Source organism: Lontra canadensis, unplaced genomic scaffold (assembly GCF_010015895.1).
Source record: "Lontra canadensis isolate GAN:19392208 unplaced genomic scaffold, GSC_riverotter_1.0 scaffold1586, whole genome shotgun sequence".
NCBI classification, from domain to species: Eukaryota; Metazoa; Chordata; class Mammalia; order Carnivora; family Mustelidae; genus Lontra; species Lontra canadensis.
Window position 1 is genome coordinate 1 of NW_022632570.1, and position 10232 is coordinate 10232.

The window sequence follows — 10232 nt, forward strand, 5'->3', positions numbered from 1 at the left end:
GTGCATGTGTGTGGTGAGTGTGTGAGGTGTGTGTATGTGCATGGTGTACATGTGTGTGTGTGGAGGGGATGTATGCAGTGTAAGGGGTGTGTGCGTAGTGTGCATGTGTGTGGCATGTATGCGTGTCTGTGTGTGTGAGAGGGGGTATGTGTCTACGTGTATAGTGTGTGGGGCGTGTGTGTGGTGTGTATGTACATAGGTGGTGTGGGAGGAGTGGGGAAAATACGGGGGGCAGGGGAGGGGCTCAGGGGAGGCGGCTTGCTATGAGGCGATAGTGAGTACACAAATATTTAGTAACTCAAGACTTTTCAGCCCGCATCAGAATTCCCCGGAGGGTCTGTCGTAACAGAGCTGTTGGGGAGTTTCTGATTCAGAAGGTCTGGGGTGGCCCCTAAGAAACTGGATTTCTAACAAGTTCTCAGGAGACGGTCTCGGTTCGAGAGCACATCTGAGAAGGAGGGCGGTAACTCAAACTTTGCTGAGCATCTAATACAGGGCAGAATCCGACCTGCGCACTTCCTGCGCCTACAAATCAACCTGGCAAACGCCTACTGCGCTGAGCTCTCAGGCGCAGCCAGTCTCCTACCAGAAGCGGGCCCCTCTGCCCCGCCACCCGGTAAACAGGGTGAGGGCCCTACCTTTCGCTGAACTGGGAGCTCGGCACCCAGATGCAGTCCTCCCCAACGGTTTGCTGACAGACTGCATGAAGGTTTTCATCTCGTCCTGAAACCACGGGGGCTACCGCAGGGGCCGGAAGAAAGGGGTCCCTGCCGAGCTCATGTCCATGCGGACAGCTCAGAAAGGCAAACAAAATGAGCAGGGGTGGGAGAGGCAGTCTCTGGTTGTAAACAGGGAATGTTCAGTTGTAAGTGGGACAGACTGGAAATGTTTCATTTGGAGACAGTTTTCACCTAAAAAGGAGCTCTTAGGAGGAGGAAGGCCTAGGGTAGCCGCTATGGGGACAGAAAAGGCACCGTGGCAGGCCAAAGCTGGCCAGCCTGGCGGTCCCCAGTTACCAAGCTCACGTCAGGTCAAGGCTAGGAGGCCGCAAACAAGGGCGGCAAACAAGGGCAAAGACGCAAAGGGCTAGGGAGGGAGCTCCTGGGCTGGAGGAGAGTCAGCTGAAGTTAACGTAGAACCTTCCCGGTCCCCCCTTCCCTGCACCCAAAGGGCACTGAGCGGCTTCCGCATCCTCACCCATAGCTCAGCCGCCTGCACCACCAGGGGAGGCCTCTTTTCAAGCAGGAGTGTAGGTTAATGAACACAATGACCAAACACCCTTCACTTCTGGGGGGCGGCGTTTGGGGGGCCGCGTGAGCAGCAGCCCCGACCGCTCCACCACCGGACACCATTCCACCAGCTCTTCTATCTGGAAAAGCGATGCTCTCCGGGTATACTTGTTGCATGAAAAATTCAACGACGGAATAAGGGCGATGTAAAAGAGACATTTAACACCATGGAGCTGATTAGCATGAGGAATTTAACATAAAGAACCCAGGGCTTGGAGAGGGACAGCTTGCTTGCTGTTTGTTGCCTTTCACCAGCTTCGTGGCCTGGAAGGCGTCCTTAACCTCCCCGACCTGCAAACGGAGGCAAACACCACTTGCTTCCTTTCCTCAGGAGCAGGCGAGAAGCATCTGGGAGGTACCAAATGCGACATGCTTTGCAGTCTGTAAAATACCACTCGGTGGGGAGTGTGTCGTTAGTAAACCCCAGATTCTACCCTGAGTCTAGGCAGGGTTGGCAAGTCTGGGGAGTGGGAGAGAAGCGGCTGGTTCCCTGCTCCCACCAGCCACTTGAAAAGAAGACAGTAACAACAATAAAGTCCCTCCCCCCCTTTCTGTTCTTTCTATTAAAATCAACAAGCAACACAGCACCAGATTAATATCCCTCTAATTACTAAGTTGTCAGTTACACTCCCGCATTTAATGATCAGCTCGGCTCCACAAGTCGACACTGATACCAGAGATCTGGGGGTCATATGGACACATTTGGGACCTCCCACTGTGCCTGTGCTCCCCATGCTCTTCCTCCCCACCCAGAATACGAGCTCCCCGTGACCTTCTGCCGCATGACCTCATTCAATCCAATGCTCCCCCTTGTCTCCCTTCACGGGATAGAGAAGAGATCATGAGTTCCATACGGGGTGGCGGGGCGGGGGTGGGGGCAGCAGTGAAGTTGCGAAGCGGGATGGATCCCGCTGGAATGGACCACCCAAGCCCAGGGTTGCCCGTCCCAGGCCCTACCCCTCGGCCTTGACCCTGAGAGCTGGGAAGCTTTGGTTTGATCCAATGACTCTGCGAGGTGGTTCATCTACCATCCCCATTTCACAGCTGAGAAAAAGGAATTTCCAAGCCCTGGCAGTGCAGTGTGGGGGCTCACAGCTGCTACCAGTATCCTCTACTCTCTCCCACCTCTTCCCGCAAGCCCACGTCTTCCACAAAGCTCAGCTCTGCCACCTCTCTGGGGGAGGGACCATGCAGCAGTTGGTTTCACAGGATGAGATTTCCCAGCTATGTGGCCATCTGACCCCTCCTGTCCCCTCCCATGGAACACAGAGCCAACGCTGCATCAACACCACGGGAGCTGAGCTGGTGTGGGCCCCCAGCGCCGGCCCGGACCGTCACCCTCAGCCACCATGCAGGGTGACTACGGCAACCCTGGGAGGCAGACATCATCACCCCCCGTGCACCAGGGCTGGGGAGCCAGCTGGCCCCCCCGGCCTTACAACATCAGAGAAGAGGAGCGGGATTCGGAGCTGGTCTGGAGAATCCCAAACCCACACCACCGCGACCTAGACATGAGAGGCCTCAGGGAAGTTACAAAGGCCTGAGCCCACAGGAGTCCGGGGGGACGGGCCCACTGGTGACCACTAAGCCTCCAGGCTCCCGGTGGGGGTGTAATGGCTGCCTGGGCATCCCTCCGAGCCTGGGATTCCTTTGACCCTTGGAGACTGTATTAAAGCTATTTTCCAAGCAACGGGTTGTGCCTGAAGCTATCATCTAAAGGCTCTCACCTTAGTCTTGGGTTAACCTTTTCGCAGAAATGAGCTGACGGCCAAAGAAAAATCAACTCAACCTGAGAAGTATTTGTCGTATGCCTTCCATGCGCTGGGCACCTTGCTAAGGGCTGGAATCGGTGAGGAGAGAAAGACAGTCTTCACGGAGCTCAGAGGGAGCGAGGAGCGGCCCCAGAGGGCCCGGCAGGCAGTGGATCTGGGAGAACTCTCCTCCGAGAGTCCTGGGGGAGCTCCCATGAATCCGCCATGGCCCCAGGCCACCAGCCCACCCAGCCTCCCCACCACCTCCCCGTGCTTCCTCGCACCAAGCAGCTGCACGCCAGAAACTAAAAGAGGAACAGCAAACTGCTGAGGGCAAGGAACTGCTCCTTGATCCAGGCTTGCCAAATTAGGGCAAAACCAAGTCCATCCGAGGGAAAAGGAAATCCAGCTGAGGCTCACCAATTTCAGTTTTTAAAGACATGTGTGGTCTTGGGTTTTATTTCTTTGTAACTTCTTCTCTTCCCTCCTCATTGCAGTTTGCTCCTCTGTACTGGAGGCCTCTTGGTAGTGCCCACTGCTGCCAAGCCATGTGTCCTTGCTGGCAACTGACACCTCCACGGGAAGCTGCTTTGTTCTGTCCTCTTCCAATACCACTAGGTCTCCTCTCCTGAAACCCCAAATTCCACAACAAAACAGCAAACACCAAGTTCCCCATAAGGCCTCTGACCCACGAGCTGTAAAATAATGCCTCCCACCTTTTTCATCACCGGGCACACATAGAAATGACAACATTTGCCCAGGCTCCTTGAGGCTGCACAAGGCCCCCCACCCATCCCAGGGCGGACAGGATGCGATCTGAGCACACCTGTAACACCCGCTTCTGATATACCTGCTGGGAAGCACTGGTTCCCAGAGTACAAACGTCTGTAAACCTCAAGACCACCACGACCGATGTGGAAGAGGCAGCCTGATGGGTCAGAGGACGGGGACAGGGCCCATGTGCACACAAACAGAAACTAGTGAGAGAGGATGCAGACTGCCCCCACCCCCGGGGCTCCTGCCTGCACGACCACGGTCCGAGCTGACACATCCCAAACCCACAGCAGAGTGACAACAAGGGGAACGCGGAGCACTGGGTCACTGCAGAGGCTTTGGAGCAACAAAGGCCGTCCACCCTCCCAATGCAGAGGAGGAAATCAGTGTTACGTGTGATGTGGTGCAGGCTAGAGATATAAATAGCTTCTAAAAAGGTGAGGGAAAACGCACAGCCGACAAATCTAGTAGGTTACTAAGGGAAACCGGGATGCTTAGTACCCACGGCTCACCTGTTGAAGCTGCGCTGGGGACCAGGGTCTGCTCTCTGGGCACTTCAGGGACAGAGTGTTGGGCTGCGGGCCCCGGGAGCTCATGGAGTGCGAGTGTGTACTTCCCACGCCCTACCGATGTGCCCTGCAGGCCCCCTCCAAAGAAAGGAAAATCTTCCTAACGGCCTTTCTGTCTAGTTCCCATAAGCATACTCACTCTCAATTTCCCCATCTGGCAAAAGTCTACCTCGGCAGGTAACAAGAGGACGCCTGCCTGAAGGCAGGAGAAGCCCAATGAGTGGCAAACCGCGGCCCTCCCCCTGGTCCCTTCCTGTTCTACGAGGCCTTTAGGGGCCTGCCACCCCAGGAAACACAGAGATGGGGCATTCCAAGGCTGCCTCCCCTGGAGATTCCCTTCTGGAGGGGAAGTACTTCCCTGGTTCCCCAGAGGGCTTGGAGGGCAGCCACAGCTGCTGGATTCTGTCAAGTGAGAAACAGATCTCACTTGTCACTGAAGAGCCAACCCCAGGGACACCTAAGTTAAAGCTATTTATAGCTCTCATGTATGCATCCCTGAACCTGTGTGTTTCAGTCAACAGACATAGCAACACAACACCCAAAAGCATACATATGGACTTCCACACACTGAGGAAGTGGCTAAATCTGGAACTTTAGGGAACGCAAACGCACCCCCAACACACACCCTCCTGTGTGTGGGTATTCTGGGACCTGGGATAAACTGGGCGCCAGTCCTTCCCACTTGAGAGTATCAAGTTCTGCCTTCCTGACAAGGATGAAGAGATCAGCCTGGAACCCGCAGCCCAAGAGCAACTTGCCAGGCGGCTCCGCACCCCACAGAGAGCGAGAGCTCTTCCCACTTCCCCTGAGCCCCAAACAGCACCGAGGCAGGAGGGAGAGAACACTGCTGGTCCCGTCCCTCCCTGAGTGGACAATGGGTCCCCCACTGCAGGGCCTCCACTGCAGTCCTGAGAGACCAGCAAGAAAGGAGAAGCTCCAGAGAGGCCCAGGCCGGAAGCCAGACCCCTCCACAGGGCCCCGGCGACGGGGAAGCCACTACTGCCCTCAACTTCCACTCCAAAATGCTGGGCGGTCAAAATGTCAGGGCCGCTCCTGGGCCACCCAGGGGCTTTGCCAAGCAAGAGAGGGGGCTTCCCTTTGGCCAAGGGTGTAGGGGATGTTGAGGGATGTGCCCAGGCAGAGCACATGATGCGGACTAAAGCTGCCCAGCACACACTCGTGTTCATCATTCCCTCTCCCTCCCTCTCCCTCTGCCAACAGCCACAGAGGCCAAGGGGGAAGCGACCTCCTCTGGAAGGCTAAAGGTCATCCACAACAGTCATCTACTATGTTCCCTAATGTGAAAATTGGGCTAATGTTACCTACAGCTTTGAACTTGACTGGGGTCAAAGAGACTAAGAGCAAGCACACAGACTAGAAGTTCCCACTCAAGGGAGGCATCAATTCTGTTAGTCAAATACAGTGAGTGAACATTCCGAGCCAAGATTATGGAGAGAAAGTGACGTTTTCCAGGGCTATGCGCTTCCCCCTCAACCCTTCTTACCTCCCCAAGTGGAAGAGACTGAAACCTACAGACCGCACTTGTTTCTCAAAGTATACACAGAACGCCTGGTTTTCCGAAGTCTCTCTCCCGTCACTGGGCACGCAGGCTCTGACGGAGAAAGGAAACCATCTGATACCACAGGGCATGTGGAGCAGGGAGCACTGGACCGCGTCCATGGGTCCAGTGGCGGGGACTGTGGGAATCCTGAAGTAGGAGCTGGCTCCATACCTCGGGGTGAGAAGGTTCCAGCATCTGGCATCTAATGGAATTTCTATCAACTCCAGACATAATACACTATTCTCTTCTGCCTGTGACCCCCCTCCCCCAACAAAGCTGCCCAGAGTACAGTACAGTAATTTCTTGTAATATTTATACCCATCTACTATGAGGGAAGAACAGTGTCAGCTGCTTTTATGTACATGAAACAGTTTAAGCCAGTCTACAACACTGCAGCATAGTTTCGAATTATCCATGTTCTTACTAGATCACAAAGAAGGTTAAGTACAGCCAGAATCACATGACTAGTACAGCAAGGTGGAGATCTGAGCCCAGGCCTCTTTGGTTCCAAAGCCCGTGGGCCTTTCTCTGACGTCTGTGAAGCTTAAAAATGTCTCTCTATATGTACACGTGTGTGTATGCATGTCTATGTGTTTACTGATCATTACTGTTATCGTAAGATTAATCTGATACTGATTCATACAAGCATGAGAACTTAACGACCAAGAACAACACAGGAATCTCTTATTTAACACATATGAACAGATACCGGGTTCAGACACTTCTATGCTATCATCAGCCATGGCAGACACCTATCTTAAATTTATTCTTTTGTAATCCCCAGGTGCTTAGCACAGTGCTAGGTATACACTAGGCACTCCTCATTTCACCCTGTTGATGATTACATTGCTAAGATTGCTTATTAGTAATAAACTCTTAAACACTGGAAGATGAATTATCACTAACTTTGATCTAAAAGGAAAAGTTCCAGGCACTCCTGGGTGGCTCAGTCGTTTAAGCATCTGCCTTCGGCTCAGGTCATGATCCCAGGGTCTTGGGATCAAGTCCTCCATCAGACTTCCTGCTCAGTGGGGAGCCTCCTTCTCCCTCTACAGGCTCCCCACTGCTTGTGTGTGTATGCTCTCTCTCTGACATAAAAAAAAAAAAAAAAAAATCTTTAAAAACAAATAAATAAATAAAGGAAAAAGTTCCAGACATTGGGAAAAAATGCTAAGGGGCCCTAAAACACGTCTTGGCCAACAGAGTAGATGTCCCACCATTGGGTCAAAACAGTAATATCTGAACCTTACTCATAGTTTGATGCCATTTGGTATGTGTCTTACAATCTCTGCTGGACACAGCAATCATGAGGACGTATGGGAAGCCCTGGTTTTGTGAGTGGGCCCAACTTCGGGTGATTATTAGAATCTGGGTTCTCTCCAGTATGCACGACCCCCACTCAGAGAACGGCTGTCCAGGTTCCAGGTACTGCGTCTACAGACCCACAAGGACTCTAATCATCCCAGGTGGCATCACAGCCCACCTCAACCGGGGGCAAATTCAGACGCAGGTCATAACCCCAGCAATACCTGTCAGTAGCTGTGTGGCCTGAGGTCAGCTACCTAGATTCTCTGAGCCCCAGTTTCCCCATCTACAGAGAGAGACTATCACTAAGCTCATGGGAAAAAAGAATATTTCAGTGGCTGCCCCATGCCTGATATGCAGAAGAAACTCAGTAAATATTAGTTGGGTTTGAATGTGCACAGAACAGCTCTGACATACACACATCCTTTTGAATAGGGCTTGTGGTCAAATGAATGGTCATGGTGACAAGTTAAAGGAGGAAAGGGAAGAGGTGGTAGTGAGAGAAGTTAAAATTAGAGATGATATTTAAAAACCAGTCTCCTTTTCAACCAACAATTTCAACCTGTTATTTATCAACCCGTCCAGCTCAAAAGTTGGGTTTTACTTAATGGACTGTGTTCTGCCTCTTGTCCTCCATACGTTCTGATAGAGTAAGTAACAGCTACAAGGCAGGCACCCAAATGGGGCTCTGGCAAGCTAAGGACTGATTGTACTGACCTGGGTGGGTTTGGTGAATCAGGATGGCCTCTGGCACCTTGCACTGCCCCCAGTTTCTCTATCCTCAGATGCTTTTCTAACTTAACAGCTTAGAAACCAGAAGCCACATCAAAATACCCTCTGCAAGGCATTTTTCGGAATCCAACCTGGTACCACAATTCTGAAATCCAAATCTAGAAAAGCTACAAAGAAAAGATCCCCTTTATTGAGCCCTTACCCAAGTGTGCCAACTCAGTGCTGAGCATCTGGCACAGTATATGAACAGGGTATGTTTTGAAACCCATCGTAAGATAAGAAAACTGCACTATCTGACACTTGCCAGAACACTCTCTAAGCCCCTCAGCTGTTCAACACGTCCTCAAGGACTCAAGTCTGCACGACACGTGGAAACTTCTGCCCAAGGCTGCATGTCTAATCACAGGGCTGGATTCTGCAAAACTTCATTACAGGCAATCATCCCACCTCCACAGCAAAAGTGGGTCTAGGAAGAGGGACAGGGTCAGAGAGGAGAGCCACCTCTGCTATGCTAATGGTCAGAGGCTACCAGGAGGACTTGTGAATTTTCTTTCTGCACAATAATCTCTCCCAAAGAAAACCCAGACAGAGTCACCTGGCCTTCCTAGGGAAGGAAAGGGGGAGGGGGGAAAAAAAAAAAAGCTCCTCCTCCAAGATTCATACTGAACTCCTAACCCTTTCTCCTCCTCCCTCCCCCGGGGGAGTGGCTGGATGGTGGCTGTTTCTTTTCTTTTTTTTTTCCCTGTGGTCCTCTGGTAACACCACAAATTACGTTTGCTTGCAGGGACTCGAGTCCCAGAGTGCAATGATGTTGTAATAAACAGAACCAGGACCAAATGCCTTCCCATCATATTAGATGATGCCATTTCGCACCAATCAGGCTCCTCCGGCAGGCAGACCACTCACCAATGAGGGACCAGACAGAGGCTGCGAGGGGGAGACCTGGTCATCTGCAACTAAAAATAAGGGCGCTTCTTGATTGGCCGCTGCCACTTTGCAACAGGAGTTGGGACCCACACACCAGGCACCGTACAGAAAGCACACACAGGCAAAAACTTTCATAGCCCAGGGGTTCGCATGGGGTGGGCAGGGATGGGTTTCTTGTTAGGGTAGTTTTTTTTTATTTGTTTGTTTTTGTTTTTTTCTTTTCCTAATTTGCTGACTTGAAAAAAGAAATAAAGACTTGATCCAGACGGGCCCCTCGAAGACACACCCTCCCTCCTAGACATCTCCTTTTCCAAAGGCCACGTACAGCCACCCTGAATTGAGGAAAGGCAAGGGGGTGTCGGCCAGGGGCCAAGACACTCACCTGTCCGGCCGTGTCATAGAGTCCCAGGAGATACTGCTTGCCCCCTACGGTGACGCTGACTGCAAGGGCAGAAGTGGGGGGCGGGGAGAGAAGCTCCATTATCCGGGGTCTGGGGCAATCTCGCTCCCCATCAGGACCTGCTTTTGGCAACCCAGCCGGAGGCATGCGGGCGCTCCCCGGGAGATGTCACCCCTTTTCCCTTGTGCCGGGCTCACTGTTAAGTGGCGGCGAGGACGGGATGTGATGTGGCCCCACTTGCCCACTCCCTTCTCCCAAGTCCCCTAGCCACGTCTCGACCAGTGCCCCAAGTTGTCTCCCCCGGGGTTTAGGGCAATAGGGAGGAGCCCATGGGAAGGTCAAGAAGGTCGGCCCAGGCAGTCCCAGGGTTGGGAAGCGTGGGGAGCCGGGACTGGCAGGGGGTTGGGGCGGGGTAGGAAGAGGGGTCTCCCCGGCCCCTACAGGGAGGGCCAGAGGGGAGGCCTGGGGGTGGGGCCGGGAGCCCCGCGTAAGGCCGGGCGGGGGGGAGGGTGCGGAGCGCGCTCGGGGGAGGCGGTGAGGGGGCTCCGCCAAAGTTGTTCCAAAGTTCCCGGCCCGGGGAGCGGCCCCTTAGTCAGCAGTTCCGAGGCTTACCTGCGTAGTGGTCGAAGACGGTGGGCACGTACTCCTCCGGGAAAGCGTCGTTGGCATAGCTCATGAGTAGGCACGTCTTGCCCACCGCCCCGTCGCCGACCACCACGCACTTGAGCATCAGCGCGCCGGGCCCGTGAGCCATGCTGCGGCCGGCCGGCCTCCGGGCATGGTCCCCCCGGAGCCCCCGCCCCGGTCCCGGGCTCAGCCCCAGCCCGCCTGGGGGGTCCGCCGCCGCCGCCGCCGCCGCTCCGCGCAGCAGGGCCGCCCCCCCCGGCCCCATGCAGCGGCTCCCCCCGCCCGAGGGGAGGGGGC

General features: G+C 53.9%; 1 protein-coding gene across 1 annotated transcript; it reads right to left on the reverse strand.

Annotated features, from left to right (window-relative positions):
- Positions 1-9115: 9115 nt before the first annotated feature.
- Positions 9116-10175, reverse strand: LOC116863546 (rho-related GTP-binding protein RhoQ-like). Its single transcript, XM_032850978.1, has 2 exons — positions 9921-10175; positions 9116-9349 (listed from the first exon to the last, which is right to left on the reverse strand). The coding sequence occupies exons 1-2, from the start codon at positions 10060-10062 to the stop codon at positions 9132-9134; spliced, it is 360 nt and encodes a 119-aa protein (XP_032706869.1). The 5' UTR covers positions 10063-10175; the 3' UTR covers positions 9116-9131.
- Between the last annotated feature and the right edge of the window lie 57 nt (positions 10176-10232).

Excerpts from the sequence above, each read along its gene's own strand:
- LOC116863546 (XM_032850978.1), bottom strand. The coding sequence starts at position 10,062 with ATGGCTCACGGGCCCGGCGCGCTGATGCTCAAGTGCGTGGTGGTCGGC. Across the intron at positions 9,350-9,920 it reads CGTCTTCGACCACTACGCAG|TCAGCGTCACCGTAGGGGGC; the intron begins GTAAGCCTCGGA and ends CTGCCCTTGCAG.